Genomic DNA, 24,436 nt, shown 5'->3' with positions numbered 1-24,436 from the left:
GAGAATGCTATACATATATATAGGCTTCGTTTATATGTATATACGCTTGTGGATGGCTATTGGTGGATAAACAAATATAAAATGCGCTTTACTATGTTTACTTTCAAGGCAAAGAAAACACTAAAATGAAGTGTATATCGGAACAAAGGCTACTAAAAACTGTACTAGAAAATAATTCGATCAATTTTTACTATATGTTATCTCAGTGATGATAGAATGTATTGTATTTTTACAACATAATACTGCGTCATACTCGCATTTAACATAATAGCACCTTTAATTTGATGCAGTCTTTTTGTTGAGTTAATGGAATATGTGTGCTATATTTAACACAATAATCTACCGCAACGGTGGAATAAATAGCTGCAGTGTCAGAATACATTCTAGCATCACCAATGAAACAGATTTTCTGTTAAATTTAACACATTATTTTTTGAGAGTTGCAGGCAGGATAAATGTTCACTACTGGTGACACAAAAGTGTGCCACTAGCCCGCCCGAGGTTTGCCTATATATGTGTATTTGCTTGTGTTATTGTTCGACCCTGCTTTAATAGGGTTAAAGGCAGCTAAGTTATCACCACGGACCTTTTCAGTACGACTCGAAAACCATTCTAACCAACAGACGATGACTTGTGGAATATGGGACTGCAGTGGTGTAGAAATGTCGAAGTTATCGACTCCTACCTTGAAGAGCATATATAACGTACCATTATCACCACGGACTATTCCAGTACGACTCTAAACCCATGCTAACCAACTGACGATGGCTTGTGGAATATGGGACTGCTGTGCCAGAGGTGCTACGTACTGGTGTAGTTTATATAAATCCCAGTATGCCCTTTAAAGTAACCGTAAATGTTCCGACAGACAGACAAACAAACAGACAGACAGAGAAGCAGATGGACGTGCAGGCAGATAGGTAAACAGACACACAGACAGACAGAGAGGCAGACATACAGACAGGCGAACAGGTAAAGTGACAGGTAGACAGACAAATAAACGCCGTCAAAAACGTCTTGAGTGAAGAAACAAACGTAATCAGTATTTAATCGGTATGACTTTGACAATCCTGTACAGTTTAAACAGTTTCAAATTCCTCTCCTCAGCTGTTACCTGGACGTATATCGACAATCGACAGTGCAACCTTAATCTGTCAGTGTCACAGCTGGCACACAGATGCGTGCAATTCGTCATGTGAAGAAATGTCGGAGTTATCGACCCCTACCTCGAAGAGAGCGTAAGGGGGTGTGGGGGGGGGGGGGGGGGGGTTGTAGAGAGAGTGGTATGCACGCATTAGGGTCTGAATCAGTTAGGTGTGTGTCCTAATGCATGTACGGACCCACCTCTGTGTTATAGAAATTTATAATTTATTATAGTCTTACAGAAATTTAATTCGGGTTGTATGTCAAAGCTCAGTGTGGTATACATGTAATGTATAAAGGCTTAATTATGATATACAGAAAACGACGGGCATAAAGTTTATAATGTATAGTGCTGCCTCGCTGAAAATCAACGCTCAAAAAATTATCTGTTAGTTTTAACAGAAAGTATGCTGTCTGAGTGATGTTAGAATGTTTTCTGTTATTATGAGACAGCACTGTGTTCTATTCAACATAATATCTTGTTAGTTTAACAGAATCCTTATGTTGAATTACCAGAATACTTCTGCTGTATTTAACAGAATAATCTGCTACAATAACAGAATACATTCTAGCATCACTCAGACAAATTAACAGATTATTTCTTTGAGTGAACATAAAATGTCATATTACATTTATGTATTGTGAAGTATGTTGATGGACGCGAGTACAGATCAGACAATAGTGATTACACTCAAAAAAATAATCTGTTAATTTCAACAAAAAGTTTGTTGTTTCAGTGATGCTAGAATATATCACATTTTAAGTTTTTTCATTTTCTGTCTAGAGTTTAATGTTGAGTTCAACAGTATTTCGGACATTTCACTCCTGTTACGCCTTGTAACATGCAGGTCCGTTGAAATACCCAACACCGACACCGTATACTAAAAGTGCTGCCTCACTGGAACGCCAAGCCAAGAACGGCCGCTCTTTGTCTTACATGCATTCTCGGTGCTGGACGCTAAACCAGAGATGAGTTTTGCCAGTTTTAAGGGTTATTTTCCCCACTCAAGACTGATTCCCAGGCCAGGCCGATCTCTTCGGTTGACAGTTCCATAGGGTTTTGTACGTACCCGAAACTGATCCCCAGGCCAGGCCGCTGTCTCTTGCTTATACGGGGAGTGATAAATACCGGACAAATGTATGTGCTAAATACCCGGCATAAACAGATTATATACTGACGCATGCACACCAAATAATGACACATGCACTCCAAACACTGACACAGACCGACTAAATACTGACACATGTATACGAAATACTGACATATGCACACTAAATGTACAATAGATACACACTAGATGCACACTAAATACTGATATATGCACACTAAATACTGACACACGCACACTAAATACTAACACAAATTTCTGGAATATCCATCCATGGCCGATATCTTCTCTACGTCCGTCCATATCACGCAGATCTCTGGCTGAATTTGTCCATAACCAAATTCCTGGAATATCCACCCATGGCCGATATCGCCTGTTCATATCACGCAGATATCTGGTTGAATCAGCCCATAACCAATTTCCTGGAATATCCATCCATGACCGATATCTTCTCTACGTCCGTCCATATCACGCAGATCTCTGGCTGAATTTGTCCATAACCAAATTCCTGGAATATCCACCCATGGCCGATATCGCCTGTTCATATCACGCAGATATCTGGTTGAATCAGCCCATAACCAATTTCCTGGAATATCCATCCATGGCCGATATCTTCTCTGCGTCCGTCCATATCACGCAGATCTCTGGATTAATTTGTCCATAACCAAATTCCTGGAATATCCATCCATGGCCGATATCTCCTGTTCATATCACGCAGATATCTGGTTGAATCAGCCCATAACCAATTTCCTGGAATATCCATCCATGGCCGATATCTTCTCTACGTCCGTCCATATCACGCAGATCTCTGGCTGAATTTGGCCATAACCAAATTCCTGGAATATCCACCCATGGCCGATATCTCCTGTTCATATCACGCAGATATCTGGATGAATCAGCCCATAACCAATTTCCTGGAATATCCATCCATGGCCGATATCTTCTCTACGTCCGTCCATATCACGCAGATCTCTGGCTGAATTTGGCCATAACCAAATTCCTGGAATATCCACCCATGTCCCATATCTCTGTGCATCTTTTCGTATCCTGCAGATCTTTGGTTGAATTAGTATATAACCAAATTTCTGGACTTCCATCTATGTACAATATAAAATTTGTCTATAAGCAAATTATCTGGAATACCTTTGGTGTGCACCCGTTTAAGGCAGATCTTTAGGTGAATTTTCCCATAATTTCTGCATGAAAACACGTACAAATATACGCCTATATACTGATGCCAAGACACACATATACTTGTGTGCTTTGTCTTTTCAGGTTCATAATACTCAATTTAACGTTGGCAAGCTTCCTAGATTCTCGCCTGAGATTTCAACTATTTTTTTTTTAAAATTCAAAATAATACGCATTTAATATTGTGTAGGCCAATAGGCCTAGAAGGCTAAATTAATTAGCCCTTTACGTGACAGGTATTCTAACATGCAACTAACCGTTAAATGAAGCGCAATTTCACACATCATGCATGACGTGCATCCCATTAAGTAAATTAGTATATAATCATACCTATTATTTTCATCACCTCTGGAATTAAATAGTTAAATTATTGTCGAATCATTACTTTGACGGCCACAAGACAAAGGAATTAAAGGATGGTCTGAATCTATATAGCGTATTGCAAATTGGCGACATTTTGAGTGTATGGAAGTAGAATTACTATAGCTCGCTCGCTGACGATATTTCACTTTTGAAGACAGAGTGAATATTTTTCGTTCAGTTGAGAGATAACATAAAAAGAGTGATATTAGATATCGTTAATTTTAAATGTTCATGCAAACAATAACGTACATACGACAGCGTGCAAACAATTAATGAAACCATTGCGTAAGTGATTTAGTATAAACACATGCAAACGTGGGTCACCGTGAGCGAGTGGTTAGCACCCATGCTAGCAATAATGCTGATCGCGCCTGTAAAGTGAAATATTCTTGAGCGCGGCATAAAACACCAGCCAAATAAATAAATATACGTACGTCAATTCGTGACCTCTGTGACAAAAGACGGTATCGACAGGATGGTCATCAAGCTTAAATACATCAACCTCAGGCGCTAAAGGTCTGCGTCTTATATTCTATTCAAAACTGTAGGACGTGTTCCAGCTCGTGTCTGTATTTCTCGAAAACACGATACTGCATTGTATAAATTGCTCGATCCTGTCGCGATTTTGAAGAGCGAGACGTGCACGAAGGTGCTACCATTGGCAGTGGTGCTGGACCAGGTGTCCTCTTCCGGCTTCCATACGTCATGCACCATGGAATGAAATCAACATATCTAGTCATTCCAAGTGTTCACAGGACTTTTCATTTATGATTAACAAAACAAATAATTATCAACCAAGCGTTCAATGTAGGACTTCCTTATGTCTACACCGCAAATATATACATTTTCATAAACATTGTACATATATGGATATCGTCCGAGTGTATGTGTACTAAGGATGTACAAAGGACACTAAATTTATACCCCGCGCAGCTAAATTACTGCGCAGGCTAGTCTCAGGCTTTCTACTTTGATAAATATTGTAGGAACAAAAACGTTATCCTTGTGTGGAGAAGATTATATGGGGATTTAAATTCTGGGTGTGAGACTTTAAAATTTCACAGTAGAACGCATCGTTTTCGTCTACTTCATATATGTTTTATGAGCACACGTGCACCGATATTTGTGACGTAATAAAGGACAGAGTAAATGAGCTTTGGGCCGTCTTAATACAGGCGCGATGGAGTTGACGAGTTCTCCACTGGCCTCAGATTCCTATTAATTTTCCATAAACGATGTTAACGATGTTAACGTTTAGTGTCTCAGTCTCAAACATTCCGTACCAAATAAGCCTTTGTGCATACCTGACCCAGCCTATGAGAATGCAGCCATAAAAATCTTGACATATTGAATTTCAAACTTTCATCAGTAAAACACAGTGAAAGCTAAGCCCAAAAGCTTAGAGTAAGTGAGTGAGTGCTTGGAGTTTAACGTCAAAAGCTTAGACAAAGCTTACCCAATTCCCATCATTTTAATACCTGGCATGTAGGGGCCTACCTGTACACCAAAAATGGCATGTTGGCAGCTAAAAAGGATTTTGTACCCTAAAATATACAGAATAACATTAGGGTACTAATTCCTATCAAGCAGCGAGAGCTGGGAAATCAACTAATTCCCTGTCCAGTAGGAATCGCCCCTGCGCTGGTCTTACTCTCTGCGCTGTATGCCTACGTCTTTAATTATATCATATATGGTCTATACACTAGCTTCGCAATGAATTAAGGACTATTGCACCTGAATACCACGTATATATCGAACTATCGCTTACTGAATACCATGCCTATCGACCTGCATGCTGTCCCTGGACACCATGCGCCATGATATCGATCCTTTGCTCGCTAAATTAACGCCATATAGATCTATTGCCCCCAGTATAAATAGTTGAGTATCTCTATATATAAACTTATATCGATTTATTGCTATTCAATGCACATCAATCTATTGCTCATGGTATACCATACGTATCGATCTATATTGCTCACTGTATACGAAGTATGTCAGTTTAGTGCCTTATATATGCCATGCGTATCGATCTCCATTGCTCTTAGAATACGATACACATCGATATAGCTGTATACATACATATGAATCTATTTCTTGCTGAATACCTTGCTCGTCGAAGTACAGCTAGCGCGACGTACAACATATAGCTTATACATCGATCTACATTGCTCGCTGTAAAGCACACGTAACAATTTATTGTTCACTGTATACCATACATAGAGATCTATTGTTCACTGTATACCATACATAGAGATCTGTTGTTCACTGTATACAATATATAGAGATCTTTTGTTCGATGTATACAATACATAGAGATCTTTTGTTAAACTGTGTACCATAAACAGAAATCTTTTGGTCACTGTATACCATATATAGAGATCTTTTGTTCACCGTATACCATGCATAGAGATCTTTTGTTTACTGTATACCATACATAAAGATCTACTGTTCACCGTATACCATACATAGAGATATTTTGTTCACTATATACAATACATAGATATCTTTTGTACACTGTATACCATACGTAGAGATTTACTGTTCAGTGTGCACATACACAGAGATCTATTGTTCACTTGAGATCTGGATCAATACCACGAATACATAGATTTATTACTCGCTACATACAATACATATGGATTTATTCATTTATTTGTTTGTTTGTTGTTTTACGCCGCCTTGACCTATATGACCCTCGTCGTCATATCAGTGAAAAATTGTTAAGTGCGACGTCATACCCCAAGCATACATACATATACATTCTTATACATACCATATACTGGTATCCAAACTTATCTACGTAATAAATATTTGGGCCTCCGCGTGGCCGAGGGGTTTGCATGCCAGCGGGACGCAATGACGCAGGAGCCTCTCGCCAATATACTCGCTGTAAGTTCAAGTCCAGTTCATGCTGGCCTCCTCAACGGCCGAAGGTGGGAAGGTCTGCTAGCAAATTCGGGTGGTTGGGTGTTTCCCCCGGGCTCTGCCGGGTTTCCGCACACCATAATGCTGGTCGCCGTCGTATAATTGAAATATGCTTGAGTACGGCGTAAAACACCAATCATATAAATAAACAAATGATGAATAAATATCAATTTAAATTACCTAAATATACTTTACATGTAGTAATATAATGACGCCAGCGGTTATATATCTGACAAACATCTTAACTAAAGGCCACAAATGACAGCATTTATACGCAACAAGCCTCCGGTGTATGTGACCATTCATGTGATGAATTTACCTAGGCCCAGGCTGAAAAAGTATGTATAAGGCCTGCTGTGACCGAAGTCTGGTGAATTATGGATTCTCCAGATCACCTCGGTTGGTGGTCGTCCACGATGACGTCAGAGCTGAATTATGTACCGTCATATGACATCATATGTTAATGTAGTACTGCTATTAATAGTATAGACTACATACTCATTTAGGTCTACAGGTAGTTGTGATATTTCAAGTCGCTCTTAGAATTAGCTTCTGTTCTAATGTGACACATTATTGATGAATATAGACGTCAGAATTCATATTAGTCTGAACTATGTTTGACTGAAAAAAAAAACAGAAAAAAACAAACAATCTCATACAAGAAAGTTTTCGAACAGATAGTCGCGTACAGCATAACGGGAGATTAGTACGAGCTCCACACAAGGTCCAAATGACGTGAACGCATAGCTTTCTTCTGTGCGTTTGTTCTTCATAGCCTATGTGTTTTATGAACACACGTACACCGATAATTGTGACGTAATAACGGACAGAACAAATGCGTTCACAGCTTTAGGCCGTCTTGATTCAGGCGGAAAGGAGTTCTAGTAGACTCATTGGTCTACTCGATCTTACAGAGCGTTCTTACAAATTTTGAAGAATTGGCATTAAGACATATAATCATTCATTCACTCATTCGTATATATGTATATGTTCCCCTTATACTCACGTATGTTTAGGTACGGGGTAAAACACCAATAAAATAAATAAATAACTATTCACATGTAATTCATAACCCTGGTTTTAATGATAAACATAAAAAGGATTAGGACGTCAGATTTACTAAATAAGAAATTCATCTCAAAACAAAGATCATCAGAAGAAAATGATATCAAATGAGCTGATGTTTCTGTTTATTTGCTTCTTAACAAAACTTAATTTGGGTGCATGTAGATTAATTATATTTTAATGAAAGGAAATTGTTCAGCGACCACGGAGAATGAAAGTCGCTGTATGCGGGGACTCGGGTGTTTTCGGAAGCGCTCGGTAGCTTCCGACATAAACAGGCCTCCAGTATCATTTCCGGCCTGTGCCAGTGTGGAGAGTGTATCGAGTTGTGAAATGATGGCGAGGAAAAATGGTTCGAAAGCAGGTAATTACTGAATTATGTTCTCTGATTTCGTGGTGTGATTAAAATCCACCGTCGCTCGCGAGTTGGGCGACATATACGCCAGTTTGGTGGCGGTTTTCTCGAAGTTGCTGCTGTCATTTGAGCGAAGTTAAGGGAGGTTGAGTAAAACCGGGGCTGTCAGTGTCATCGGAGACGTCTCTTGAGCTGTGAAATGGGGCGTAACTTTTACTGTTGTAAAATCTTTTGTACGAAAGCAGCAGCCTTTGCTACTTTCACTGTCGAATCTTACTCAGTCATTCTCTTTCAATACTCAGTTAACTTTTGGCTCATATGACCTATTTAATTGCCGCTACCAGACGACATTGTCAGTGCACGTGTCATTTTTTCTTCTCAAGCATCCGCCCATCTTAAGTCGCAGACTTTCTTGGGGTCAACTCTACGTTATAACTTGTGATATAAATGTCAGATCATGCAGTGTCACCGCCACCCGTGTGAAACTTAAAGACACAGTGCTGGCTGTGGCAATCCCCCACCCCTCACCTTCTGCAAACTCAACAGGAGAGATGAAACATGAGAAGAACAGTAACACACGCAGTCCTGTGTCTGATACTAAATTATTTTTGTCTTCTTGGTTGACGCAGACAGCATGTAAAGAAGATTCTATTTTCAGAGTAAATAATTATATGTTTGCTGCATATGTTTTAACCATTATACTGTGAAACTAGGGTGGTATCTTGACAGCTTCTGTTTTAGACTTTTCCCTTGTTCTCTGCATGGCCCAGTGTGCATACATATATGTTTTTAATTAATTCTACTGCTAGTGAGTGGTAGGCCTACAAGGCGATATGTTTAAATGGGACAGCCAGTACTGCCTGATATACTGATATCACTTATCGAGGTCACCCAATGACCTCGCTCAGCTGATTGTGAAATAACTGGTTTAGGGATCTAAAGAAGTGATGAAAAAAGAAAAGAAAAAATTCAGTACAGTTATACTGATACATACTTGTATGTGGTTGATGATGACAATGCCTGTATTAATTTAAGGGTGTCAGCTATGTACAACTACTGTAAATGTGAACGTATGCCATAACTTTATGTGCAAAGACGCAATGTGTGAGATGTAAACTATACTAAAATCCTCCAGACTTCTGACTGTCTACTTACCCAAGCCCGTTGTCGGCCATTATAGCCAAATGATGATATGATACAGTGAATACATGAGTCTTTCACATGTCCTGAAGTTATAATAATATCATCTGTGTTAACAAAGAAGTGATTTTTTTTTTTTGATTTCCAGAGTACTGGAAGACCTTGTGTTAACTTTAACTTGTGCTGTGTGTCTTTTACCTGAGTAAAACATGTACTACTATAAAAGCTTGTACATCTTGCTGCCTGGAAAGTCTCCTAATGCAAAGTTGGCTCATTTTAATACATCTGTTAAAGTGGACATTGTATGTACAAACTCCACAATGCCTGTAGTTTACATGTAGATTTTGGCTTTTCAATTGACTGAAAACGCTACAAGAAACACTGTGACAGAAGTCTGACTCATGCTCCGTGAGAGACATGCTGCAGCGCTTTTATTCACAACAACTGGTACATTGTTCACATACATGTACATGTGTATTTGTTTATTCACCACAATTGGCACATTGTACACATACATGTACATGTGTATTTGTTTATTCACCATAATTGGCACATTGTACACATACATGTACATGTGTATTTGTTTATTCACCACAATTGGCACATTGTACACATACATGTACATGTGTATTTGTTTATTCACCACAATTGGCACATTGTACACATACATGTACATGTGTATTTGTTTATTCACCATAATTGGCACATTGTACACATACATGTATATGTGTATATGTTTATTCACCATAATTGGCACATTGTACACATACATGTACATGTGTATTTGTTTATTCACCATAATTGGCACATTGTACACATACATGTACATGTGTATATGTTTATTCACCACAACTGGAACATTGTACACATACATGTACATGTGTATATGTTTATTCACCACAACTGGAACATTGTACACATACATGTACATGTGTATATGTTTGTTCACCACAATTGGCATATTGCACACATACATGTATATGTGTATTTGCTTATTCACTGGATGCTAGCATTCTATGTATACACTTGTAAGTGAATGGGTCACATCCGTGGATATTTATCTCATAAGATAGTTTGCGTGTGCATGCATCTTAATACCTTTGGTGGGCGTAACCTGACCAACACTAAAACATTCTTATTGGATTTTGAAAGAAGTTTCTTCCTCTAAAATGAGTTCGAGTGACACAACATCATGTTTTGAACTGCATTAATATGATATATTGGGGTCTACGTGGCGTCCGTAGTTAGCGTGCCAGTGTGGTGCCTCTCTGGCCGTATGTGGGCAGGTCTGGCAGCTGTTTAGGTCAACTGTTGTCTACTGTAAAATCATCATTTGACCTATGTTTTAAATTCTGTTGGAAATTTTGTCATCTAATCACTTTTCTTGAGGTAAAGTAATATTGACGAAGCGAGACACAGTTGGAGGAGAACAATTAAAAGGTGTGCTTCTGCAAGTAAGAGAAAAATGTCGAGTCAAACATTACTGTACATGTGATTGACCTTAAGTTTTGCATACCGCTATAGATACTTATTTTTCCTGATTCTGAGAGCTTGGTTGATCTCAGAAGAATTTTTTGTGGTTTGTTTCAAAGTTAGAAGGTAGGCTTAGACAAGAAAATTCATTTACCTCAAAAAATGAACTTTAACGGGGAATTGTCAGGACATGTATAATATATCTAGACTTCATGTATTTCTTTGCCAACATAATTGTTGATATGCACATATATGTACATAATTGATAAGGTAACCTGAACTTAAGAATTGAGATACAGCGTGAGTATCCTTGAACTTCTTAACCCTGATAAATTCTCGTGGGATGTATTAAATTTTCATTTTCGTACTTCCTTGCTTTGGTCACATGTACACATGGATGCACACAAACATGTACAATGTAGGTCTAAAAGCTGAATGATTAAAAGACTTAAAATGTACTATTTCTGTACACTGTGTGCAGAATATATAAACATATATGTTGTACAGTGAGTTGTGGGATTGTCAGGTCATTCAATATTAAACCAAGACTTAACCCAGTTCACATGCAGACTTAAGTACCAGTGCTGGAAGAAGCTGACATACTTTATGAAGTATGGCTTTTTGACAGGGTATAGAATTACACCAAGTCATGAACTAATATGATACATGGTTTGCATGTATGTGGGTACAGCTATGATCACTGTGGAATGTGTCTGTAAAGAAAGTCTTGATTCCATTTCTGATTCCATTTCTTCTGGTACAGATTTTGCCTTGATGATAGTTTAATCGTGCTGAGTGAAAGTGTTTTCACTGTAGGTGTTTTGCAACATCATTAAATCCTCATTAAAATTTTAATCGAGAAATTTAGATTTTAATAGGGAGATTGGCATATTAAGGGACTGGACCTAAGTCTTCATCAGTAGGTTGCATGCACATTCAAGCATTGTTCTTGCTACTCCTCCCCCCCCCCCCCACTCCCCCATACACAGAGAATTTGTGACAAAAATTCACCCATGACTCGAATGACAGAGTGATTCATTGAGTAAAAGTAGGGTTAAGCACAGCTTTTTAATTTGGGCACCATTTTCGATTCCCATAATTATGTTTAACTTATTAATAACAAGGATATTATTGAATACAATATAAAATTAAATCACACATTTTCAACATCGATTTATTTGAAATAGACACATTCTTAAAACTTCTACATGTACATTGTACGTCTTCTTAATTAATGATTTCTTTGCATTTTTGAAGTCTAATTTAGGCACCCAGAATGGGTATGAAAAATAGCCTTCATGTGACCATGAAACTCTCACAGATCATGATAATACACAAACATGTGTGAGTTTAGCATAGTGTACAATATACATCAAAATGCTCTTGTATTCCTAATGTGATGTTATACACATGACATTCTAAGATTAATCAATACCTATTGTAGGTATGCATGCAGTTCATTAGAAGCTGTTGACTACATCTGTGTACACTGCATGTATGTACATGTATAATGCATGGAATGACTGCAACATATCTAGTGAGTACATCAAGGATATTGCACAGTGAAGGTCGAATAGCATAAATATTGTTTGAATAAGAGGTGGAAATGATATTTTTGATGCTACTTTCATTGGTTATTCTTTTTTTCTTGTCTTTTTTGTTAAAATATGACAATATCTGTCTATTTGACGGCACTCAGAGGTTAGGGCAAGAAAACCGGGCTGGTCGGCCTGGTGTCACTGTAAGGTGACTGAGTGGTGTGTCATGTCTGGTGTCTTCAGCATGATACTTCAGTGGTGGCAGCATTGACTCGCCCTGCTACAAGAATACACAGTATATGTACACACACCTAATGACACCATGTGACATGCACACGTATACATTATGTATCAATACAGGAATGGACACAGTTTGATGCTGGGTGATGGCAAGTCAAATGAGGACCTGTCAAACGCCCAACAGCAGGACCTTGATGTCATTTTGTGGACGTCAAATGTTCTTTTTCCCAGCTCATCATGATGACGTCAATGGGAAACTCGTAAAACTCCTTCCAGTCTGCATCAAAACGTCCAAACCTGTGAATGCATTTGTTCTTTCCTTTATTACGTCACAATTATTGGTGTATATGCTCATAAAACATTTATGAAGTACACACGCACTGCAACGTCACTGAGGAAAATGTTGCGTTCTACTGTCATTTGGATCGTCTTTGTAGCTCGTCCTTGAATCTCCCATTCAAAGACAGTATGACTTTACAAAAGAAACTGATACGTTGTAAGAGTGTAGACGTTATGCTAAAATCCATTTGGGACGTAACAATGGCTTGAAGTCCTGCTTCACACTAGTACCACCTGACGGGATTAAAAACTATACCTCTTCCCCGTTAGAGTACTGTGAATCATAGTTTTCATGATAATCTAACCTCAGAAAGCAAAGCATCTGAAAGTGTTTTTCTTTGAATATTTTGGAATTTAAATGTACATCTACAGATGAGCAGATTGCAACAACAAGAACTTCTTACAAAAATTTTGGGGACACATATTTGACCGTTTTGTTGAAATAAAGCGTATTACAGTGAGTTATAGATGTTTATGCACATGGTATATAGTACATGTCTTAGAGTGTGGTATAAGAGGGCGGGCCATGGCTGCACCATTAGTAAGATACTTGTCTTAAAATTGCTCTGACATGATGCATATGTGTTGGTTTTTACCATCCGCCGATAAAGAACTTTTGGAAATTTCCCTCTTCACTGTTAGACGGTAAGCTTTTTGTACGAGAGAAGTTGAAGTTGTGTTTGTATATACACATTTATGCATACAGGCTTGTACTCTACCGTGTGTTTGTATGCATACACACGGTAGAGTACAAGCCTGCATACATTTATGCATACGGGCTTGTACTCTACCGTGTGTTTGTATGTACACATTTATGGATATAGGCTTGTACTCTACCGTGTGTTTGTATGCATACATTTATGCATATAGGCTTGTACTCTACATGGGGCTTCCATGGCTCAGTTGGTTAGCGCGCCAGCACAGCGTAATGACACAGGAACCTCTCACCAATGCGGTCGCTATGAGTTCTTCCTCTCCGGCCGTATGTGGGAAGGTCTGCCAGCAACCTGCGGATGGTCGTGGGTTTCCATCGGGCTCTGCCCGGTTTCCTCCCACCATAATGCTGGCCGCTGTCATATAAGTGAAATATTCTTGAGTACGGCGTAAAACATCAATCAAATAAATAAATAAATAAATTGTACTCTACATTGTGTTTGTATGTATACATTTATGCATATAGGCTTGTACTCTACATTGTGTTTGCATGTATACATTTATGCATACAGGCTTGTATTCTACACTGTGTTTTGTATGCGTAAATAGGTATATACGCAATATTTTACAGAATGTGTCAGGTTTCATTTTCTCATGAGTACATTGATGAAAACCAGATTTTTTCATTTCCACTTACACTATACTTGAGGAAATAATAAGGGAAAAAAAACAGGACTTTTTCTAATACTGTAAACCTCAAACCTATCTGAATGCTCACACTGTTAATTATTACAGTGAAATATGGTTTTGTCACTGCTGTGATTTTCCTACTGTAACCCTGGGACCGTTCAGAAATTGAGCTCCTGGAGCTGGCTCTGCTGGCAATTAACACATTGCATGCATGTTTCTCACAGATTAAGTGTACTATGAACATTTGCATGGGCATCAGATAGTATTCATCAGAACAGTTTTTGCTCTCTATGTATGTAACTCTCAACCCTGAACACCACATGGTTTCTCAAAAACTTCGTGGAATTCGGAGCTACATATACATATATGTAACTTAGCAAATATTCCTCACATACTTGTATATGCTAAGGTAATTTTAAGAATTTTTCTGAGAAATCCAGGGGCCTTCATGGCTGAGTGGGTAATAGCGCACCAGCATGGCGCAATGACTGTGAGTTCCAGTCCACCTCATGCTGATTTCTTCTCCAGCCGTACATGGAAAGGTCTTCCAGCAACCTGCGGATGCTCGTGGGCTCTGCCCGGTTGACTCGCACCATAATACTGGCCACCCTCGTATAAGTGAAATGTTGTGGAATACAGCATGAAACCTCTATGTGTACATTATTGTGTATTTATGTACATTATTTGGTCTTTGTGTACATTATTGTGTATTTGTGTGGAAAATATAGGTCACTCCTTCGTGTGTAAAATATGACGAAGAAAAGCAAAATGTCTCTTTCTGTTCCCTGATAAACTTATACGTTCATGAATCTGCCATAGATCCTTAATAGACATGTTGACTTCCTCTCTGGCCGTGCATAGAAAGGTCTGCCAGCAACATACGGATGGTCTTGGGTTTCCCCTGAGGCTCTGCTCGATTTCCTCGCACCATAATGCAGGCCACTGTCATATACATGTAAGTGAAATATTCCTGAGTAGGGCGTAAAACACCAATGAAATAAAGTGAGAAATAAATAAATAGTTCCTTATACCTATCTGCATGTGGTGGGAAGGTCTGCCAGCAACCTGCAGATGGTCGTGGTTTTCCCCCAGCCCGCTTTCATCTCACCTTAATTTTGGCTGCCCTGATTTAAGAAATATTCTTCAGTATGGCATAAAACACTAAATAAGTAAATAAATAAATATATTATATATATATCCATTTTAAGTACATCGGATCATTTTTGAAATAGATGTACATCGCTTTTATTTTCAATGTTAAGCTAGGGATAGTCTAGTACTGTACATCTAAGTCTTCTACCGTTTCAACCTGTAAAGCATTTTTTTCAGTGGAATTTTTGCATAGAATTTTTATTGTGTCGCTAAAGATGCAAGTTTGATAAAACTGTGCAAATTGTTTCGCTACACCTCATAGTTCTCTCACAATGTTTAAAAATACTGATCACAGAGGCGGTTAAAAAGGTTGAAACATGATGCTATAGACAGTGTAAGTACATGTAAATGAATGCTTGGCTGTGGATACCAGTTTACATGTGTGATGTAAGACACATGATCATGAATTTTGTAAATGTTCTGTTTGTACAGATTTCATGGATCTGACTGACTGACTGACTGACTGACTGGAAGTGCTTTTGTTTCTGTTCAATTCAGAGATATTTGTACCTGTGGCAATTAGCTTTACTGTAATTCTTCAACACTTTTAACAATTTTCGAGGTGTTTATTTAACTATATTCTGATTGATGAAATTATAATTTTTGTGAAGCCCTGAAATTGGCCAACCCAACCCTTATAGTTTTGTCTCAAAACTCATATTTTAAATGTGTATAAATGGTGCTGAAAGTTGCTCTTTTACATGTAAAAATGTTGAGGAATTAGGCTATCATATATACTCCAGCTCACGTGTACCTGTACCACTACATATGGTTAGACACATACACATACAATTAGCCTTGATATACATGTGACATAAATGCGTAGACAAGTTACAGCTTACCTCTATTCTGTTTTTTTCTCATAACTAAGTTTTTAAACGTTTTTCTAAAGCCTGATGGTTAGGTTAAAGGTTTATTTTTAGACTCCAACAAAGAGTTTAATGACAGAGCCAGACGCTGAAATATTTATTTAAAGTTGTGGTCTGTTTTTGGCTTGATGTTTATACATGTAGTTTTTAATATTTGAAGCTGGAAAAAAGAGATTAATTTCATGTCTTGTCCCACTCCCACTTGATGGCCCAGAGGCATTTTTAGACTCATTGTTGAACCCTGATATCCTCTCTGTGATATTGTGGTATGTACTGATGAAGAAATCTGATATGGCCATTAAGTTAATTTACATCAAATGCACATAGGTGTACAAGTACATACATACATGGCACACGTGCAGTTTCTCCTAATTTCGTGAACTTTTACACGTAATTCTGGAAGCTTTGGAATAATGTATAAATGTAGCTACAGTTATGCTGTCACCTGCGTTCTACATGTGCCTTGACGTGTGTAGGAAATAACAGGAGTGAGCCTTACAAGTATATTTGGATGTGCACACAAGCTTCTGAAGACATTGTAAGTAATTTTCTACATTGAAAGGACATACATGTTTAGTTAGCTACTTATTTCATTAGTGCTTACCTTGCTGGCTTTCTATTCAGCCATACGGGGGAAGGTCTGACAGCAACCTGCGGATGGTTGTGGGTTTCGCCCAGGCTCTGCGTGGTTTTCCTCCCACCATAACGCTGACTACTGTGAAATATTCTTGAGTACGGTGTAAAACACCAATCAACTAAATAAATAAATAAACATTAGTGTTTACTTGCATACGGTACTCAAGAATTTTTTTCTTGAATGTACATGAAGGCAGTACGTTTTGGGGTTTAGGAAAACTGAAAATGTCTTGTGTTATGTATTTGTACATGTAATGACCACAGTTTGCCAGGTACATGTACCTGATAAGAAAAAAAACTAAAACCAGACTAGCATGAGCTGGGTTTGAACTCGCAACCTCATTGGTTAAGCCTGATCAATTGAGGCTAAACTGCACCTTAGCCTCTTGAGTCAGATTGCAATAACCAGGTGGTGATTGTTCCTACATGTATATGTGTCCAGAAGTAATATATGCATGTACTGAAAATCTCGCCTACATTTTTAGTAAAAGTCATACACAAAGACTTTAGGGTTAAGTAGGCTCTACCTGTACAGCTGATTCGTGATAAGATAAGTGGATTAGATTGTTTATGAGAAATGTATATCAGTAGGTAAATACTGATACAGGTACATGGGCTTGAATTTTCAACCTTTGTACATGTTTTTGTAATACCTCGACTGGTTCATGCTTGAAAGGGCAACTTATGCACACCTTAAGTTGATTTTGGTGACAGCCACTACATTGGTGAGATTGGTCAATGTCAGAGCTTCACAAAAAGTATAATTATATCAGTCAGCACAGAATAATGCCCTCAGAATAGGCTTGAATAAAGAGCTTGTAAACACACAAGAAGGTTGAAGAATTGCAGTATACATGTACATACTTGTATTCTGTATTCTGTATTTCCCCTAAAGTTTAGCAAGTTTTAAGTGATCGGTTTTGCTGCATTCTGATTGAAAGACTTGACATTGTTGACATTGAAAGATTCACTTTAAGGCTTTTTTTAAGGCTTCTGAAAGTGATTGTTTATATATCAAACTTTAGGTCAAATAAAATACTTTCAGCGTACAAAGTGTACATGTATGTGTATGTGCGCAAAATATACACCTTAAATCGCCTAAAATTTCACCCAGAAAAGGACATTTTTAGAGGTAAATAAATGTTAAAAATATTATTTTTGGTGCTGAAACTTACATGTACAATTATCCAGTAGAATTTCATCCCATGTTTTAAGCCTACATCAAAACACCTTTCTAAAATCAGTAGAACTCTCAGAATCAGAAAAAATGGGCAAGTTAATCATGGACAAAATTTGTGGTACATGCATATAAACATGAATGTATGAAAGGAGTATTTAGCTAAACTTAGTTAGCTACAGTTTAATCATTTCATTTTATTTTGTTTCTAAAACCAGTAGAATCGCACTTGTGAAGTTTGCCGTAATAGTGAATTCCACTTTTATAACTAATATGCGAAAGACAACTGGAGTACATTGAACATGTATGTGAATAAACTTGATCATTGCAGAGTGAAAGTGAAAGCAAGTGTACATCTACCCAGGCTGTTGTAGTTCAGACTTCTCAGAACTGAAAATCTTACTGTGCTGTACATACATGTGAACAGGCCTGTAATTCTTCAACCTTTTGGGCATGTTTGTGAGGTGTTTATTCAGACATGATGTCCTAAAGGCAGAATTCTGTGTTGACTGATTAAACACGATTCTTAATTGTTGTGAAGCCTTGAATCTGGCCAATCCAACTAATGTAGTGTTGTCTCCAAAATCAAGTTAAAAATATGCATAAATTGCACTGAAAGTTGCTCTTTTATATGGGAATTGGGGAATTAGGGTAGTTAGATCAGTAATTATAGCTCTGTGAAAATGATGATTCAGATAATCAGTAAACAGGAAGAGCTTTCGTTATTTCTAGCAGTAATGTTTAATATGTGCCTGAATCGAGTCAGAAATAAATACATCTGCAGTTTTTTGTCAGTCTGTACAGAACAATGCTCTATAAACAGAACAAATCTGAACTTTTGGTTGTTGCATGTGACGTTTATCAGGTGCATGTTTACTTTGTAAGAGTATCTATGTGTGTATAAGGTGTCTTAAGAGTGTAAGATTTGTGGCACATGCATGCATATACAGATGACCAGCTCATGTCTGTAATGTGCATGTTACAGTTGGTTTTGGGTTTTTTGGTGTGCTTAAGAATGATATAACAGAAACAAGGTCATACTGTGGTTGTAATGTGAATAACGTTCATGGTGTTCAGTCGAGCGACGAATCTGTATTGCAGATTGACACAGTATAGAAATGTTTGCAGGTCTTTATCCTCTGTAACAGGTGGAAAGTAAGAAAAGCACAGGAGTGTGTATAACTGAAAAGCTTGATTTTGTGGGATCGAATTCATGGGTTTTATGAAAAGATGACTTTTGCACCTCCAGTCTCCGAAAGAGAATTTTACTGAAATTATTGCAAAAAATGAACAGTTAATGGGAGGGAAAAAAACCCTGTTCATTTTGACCATTATATCTCACACAAAGTCTAGTCTTAAAAAAGAATCACTCTTTCAGGACTGCACCTAAGTGATAATGCCTACTCTTAAAGTTTTCTGCTAAGGAGTTTCATAATAAAAGTTTTTAGGGTCTCCCTTAAAGATGAATAAATCAGGAAAAATGTGTCCATTGAGAAAAGCTAAACTGTAGGTGTAATACAGGTACATCATTTACAGGTACATCATTTGACTGGTGTCTACTCCAGAGTTTTCCACTTACATGTACATGTGCATGTATGTATGCATGTATATATATATATATACATGTATGTATGAAGCTCAAACCAGAGGAATCAAAGAACAGTACTTCATTCATAAGTTTAAGTCAGAACTTAACAGAGAAAACATCGGGAGATAACCTCTCTGAATAGATAACCCCCTGGGCAAGTTCAAACTTTATTACATTACATATAATTTGTAACTAGGACTGATCACCATGGCTTAATCTACCTGCATGTATATGTATCTGTCGCAAGATATGTTGAAATAAAAAACGCTCTGAAGAACTGTCATGATACGGTACATGTATACGGTACATGTGTACGGTACATGTGTACGGTACCTATAGTACATTCTGAGAGTTCTGTTGATGTTAGAAAGGTGTTTTGAGGTTTGTTTGGAACATAGGATGATATTCTGTTGGAAAATTATAAGTTTCAGCACCAAGAAAGACATTTATTTGCCTCTAAAAATATCCTTTTCTGTTCAAAATTTTATGTTGTTTCACTGTAAAATTCACTGGCAGGTTGGCTGCACAGTGTAAAGGTGTTTTGTGTGCACATGACTTATTTCTCAGTCAAGGCTTAACTGTTCAATGACAACACCAGAAAATATTGATCAGTGAGAAATCAATGGTCACATGTAGGTGAGATATTGTTGTAATTAGTGATCAAAGCCATTGCCTCAAGGCTTTCTTCACCTTTTCAGGTGAATTATGTTCTCAGACACGCCTTAGTACATGGCTAACGAGTCGAAACACCTGTAAACTGTCAGATGACAAAACTCCATTTCTTCAGTTTGGGCAATTTTAGGACTTTACAAAAATTATAATTTTTTTTTTATATAATTTAGAATTGAAGAATTACAGCCCGTGTAGTTGTGTAGTCACCTTGTGTCGTGTTAAAATATGACATCAGGTGTTCCATGTACAATATGATACAGATGGTTACTAGATGTTACATGTACCTATGGTGTTACACAACAACTGAATAAATTGTGAAAAAAAAAATCTAGTACAGCCTGCATGGAGATCTGTAGTATTTCACATTCTGTAACGTAAGGGTCAGCATATAGATGCACAGTATGTGTACAAAGGAAAATCGGAAAATCTTCCCCTACATGTATGGAAAGGACCACGCCCTAATACTGTACATATACCGACTACCTGTACTTGACATTGTACAGACAACTTGGCACAGGGTCAAGATACTGGTAAACAAAAAAAAAATACCTGTGTTAACTTTGCCTTTGTATAACAAAGTGGGCGTCACTGTAGATGTATACATGTACTTCCGTGTAGTAAGCCTGAATTATATCTGTATAACTATTTACCTGTTAACAACTTGTGCGTATCTGAAGAAACTATGTACACAATTTATATAAGTACCAGTAGATATTTTATCAGCTGGCACTGCACTTTAGGACTCCTGTACTGTATATGGTATTATACCCTCTGGCTTCATTCTGCTTTTAATACATGTATACATGTACATGTACATAGTGTGCAGTCATGACAAAGTACATGTACTGTGCAGTCATGACAGTGTATATGTACTGTACAGTCATGACAGTGTATATGTACTGTGCAGTCATGACAGTGTATATGTACTGTGCAGTTATGACAAAGTACATATACTGTACAGTCATGACAGTGTATATGTACTGTACAGTCATGACAGTGTATTTGTACTGTACAGTCATAACAGTGTATATGTACTGTACAGTCATGACAAAGTACATACACTGTACAGGCATGACAGTGTATATGTACTGTACAGCCATGACAGTGTACATGTACTGTACAGTCATGACAATGTATATGTACTGTGCAGTCATGACAAATTACATGTACTGTGCAGTCATGACAGTGTATATGTACTGTACAGTCATGACAGTGTATATGTACTGTGCAATCATGACAAAGTACATATACTGCACAGTCATGACAGTGTATATGTACTGTACAGTCACGACAGTGTATATGTACTGTACAATCACGACAATGTATATGTACTGTGCAGTCATGATAAAGTACATGTACTGTGCAGTCATGCCAGTGTATATGTACTGTGCAGTGATGAAAAAGTATGTGCTGTGCAGTCATGACAAAGTATATGTACTGTGCAGTCATAACAGTGTAGACATGCTGTGCAGTCATGACAAAGTACATGTACTGTACAGTCACGACAAAGTACATGTACTGTGCAGTCACGACAGTGTATATGTACTGTGCAGTCATGACAATGTACATGTACTGTACAGTCATTCTGCTTTCTTTCTGTATTTATATTGTTCAAAAAAATATGCAGCGTGAATATTATCATATAATATACACGTAATTCACGATTTTTGTAATGTATTGCCTTTGTAAAGTATGCTTGTATAGTGTGGTTTATAGTGCACCAGCACTGGTGATTTATGCTTTCAGCTCACTGGAGATGGCACGGTGAAAACCTGTCAGTCAAAGCTGTGGCATGTTAATATGTGATGGATCAAAGTCCTCATAACCTCTCACACATGGATCTTCACTTGTGTAATAGTGGGTGAAATGTAAATGTGACAACATTACTGTGCTTTGACCCTTGGCATGCTGGAGTTCTGTAGATCGGTTGTTCAAAACTCTCATAAGACTTTAACATACAGGTATGATACAAGATTCAGTTTTATTTATTTATTTATTTATTTGATTGATGTTTTCGCCATACTCAAGAATATTTCATTTATACGACGGCGGCCAGCATTATGGTGGGTGGAAACCGGGCAAAGCCCGGGGGAAACCCACGACCATCCGCAGGCTGCTAGAAGACCTTCCCACTTACGGCCGGAGAGGAAGCCAGCATGAACTGGACTTGAACTCACAGCGACTGCATTGGTGAGAGACTCCTGGGTCATTGCGCTGCGCTAGCGCGCTAACCAGCTGAGCCACGGAGGCCCTGATTCAGTTTTAAGCCAGGTCTTCAGTGTTGTGCGATTCAAGTTTAACATTTTTCAAAGGGAACATCTGGCTTGATTCTGATTGATTCCTTCACTTTATTATAGTGCCATTTAAGCGATTTTTATGACCTTTGATTAATTTCTTGAAACGAGAGAACTTTAAGTGATGGCTTCAAAATGTCATTTTCAGGCCTCCTCTGACATTGTATTTGTATGTTATACTTAACTTTAGGTGAAATGCAGTAATAAACGTTTTGTTTTAAGCAGTAAGCAGAGTATACAGTTCATACTAAAAAGTATTAAACTCTCTAATGGAATTCAAGACTTACATCATATACATGCACATGTATATGTCAGTTTCCTCTATTAAAAGAGTAAAAAATGGGAAACTTTGAAAGTCATGTTTTCCCATAATTGATACGGTTACATGTAGGTCACTGCCAAGTTTCACGTCAAAAGAGGAAGGGCTCCAGGGTATCTAGTGAAGGGATTGAGTGGGCTGGGTGGGTGTTTTCGCGTTGGGGGTGGGCGATATGGATGACGTGAATGGTTATAGAACCAAACCCCAACTGCATATGTAAATGAGATATTAAAATGAGGCCTCTTGATCACAAAGCGTTCTTAGACTTAAGTCAAAATTTCAGTCTTTAAATTTGATATCTTTCTCTCCGTAAGTTTAGTTGAAATTGTTTATAACTTACCCATAATTTATGTTGTCAAGCAATATTTTGCCCTTGTTACATAAGACAAAAACAGTTTTAAAGTGATTTAAAAAACAAATTGTGATCTTGGGACCAGTTTACATTAATTGTACAAGTTGTTGAATCACTGTTTTAATGATGATGAGAATTAAACAGTGCATGCCCCATATGCCTATAGTTCCCACGTTATAAGTTGCCATTGCCTGAAATGATATGTGTACAAGTACATATGATGTCTCAGTGCAGCTAGTTTTCCAGGCTAATAAGTCAGTGGTTATAAGTGGTTATAAAAGACCTGTCCCCCTCATCTTGTCCCAGGGCTCCATCACTAGCCCACAGCTCTGTACAGACCCCACCCTGACCCCACACAACCAGAAATCCCTATCTGGGCCACATCTCATAGACAGGGTATCAGATGTCATACAGCTGGCCTAAGACATGTGGTTTGTGGCTGCTGAGACAAGCTTAATATAATGAGGGGGACATTAACCAAGTATACATGTGCAGCACTCCTACAGTCTGGAGACAAGGCCAGCTTCTTATGGCTGAGTACATATACATGTGTATCTGCAATCGTCATCCATGTAAAATGTTTGTTACATTGATACCAAGGCTATTTGTACTTACACAAACATTCATAGGCAGATAGAGAGGTCTCTGTGGAAGTTAAAGGACTTTAATAATAGGCAGATAATAAATGAAGATGGAAGATATTTACAGATCTACTGATCTTAAATCTCATGGACTTTCTTGGAAAGGATGTACATGTGTATACATGTAGCCTCTTATAGGAGTATTTGAGTTGATTATTAAGCTTTGATGGATACTGGACTACTGATTTACTTCTGTATATGGTAAATCCTACAGGCATGGAAGAAGTTTAAAACCAGCTGAGGCCTCCTTGGCCCAGTGGTTAGTGTGCTAGCAGAGCACCATGACCCAGAAGTCTCTAGGCGAGGCAGTGGTTTTGAGTTCAAGTCTTGTCTCTAGTCGTAGGTGGGAAGGTCTTTTCAGCAGTCTGCAGATGGTCATGGGTTTCCCTAGGACTCTGTATGGTTTCCTCCCACCACAATGCTGCCAACTATCATACAAATTGAAACATGTTGTTGAAATGGGTGGAGAACATGTGTAACTGAGATGCATGTGGTTGTCCGTGTATGG

General features: G+C 38.0%; 1 protein-coding gene across 3 annotated transcripts in view; it reads left to right on the top strand.

Annotated features, from left to right (window-relative positions):
- LOC135464743 (spermatogenesis-associated serine-rich protein 2-like) overlaps nt 1-24,436 on the top strand; it is a 42,636-nt gene that overhangs the window by 963 nt on the left and 17,237 nt on the right. The window contains exon 1 of one of the 3 annotated variants that reach the window (XM_064742269.1): nt 8,112-8,163. The exons of 1 other annotated variant lie outside the window; for it this stretch is intronic. In XM_064742269.1, coding sequence (XP_064598339.1) covers nt 8,133-8,163 — 31 coding nt within the window. In that variant the 5' untranslated portion in view covers nt 8,112-8,132. Of the gene's footprint in view, nt 1-8,111; nt 8,164-22,235; nt 22,284-24,436 lie in introns of those variants that run through there. One more of the 3 variants, XM_064742271.1, reaches the window with a different exon arrangement.

Source organism: Liolophura sinensis, chromosome 4, assembly GCF_032854445.1.
Source record: "Liolophura sinensis isolate JHLJ2023 chromosome 4, CUHK_Ljap_v2, whole genome shotgun sequence".
Lineage (NCBI taxonomy): Eukaryota > Metazoa > Mollusca > Polyplacophora > Chitonida > Chitonidae > Liolophura > Liolophura sinensis.
The sequence above is the reverse complement of the archived record's forward strand: the minus strand, read 5'-3'. Positions and strand labels throughout refer to the sequence as shown.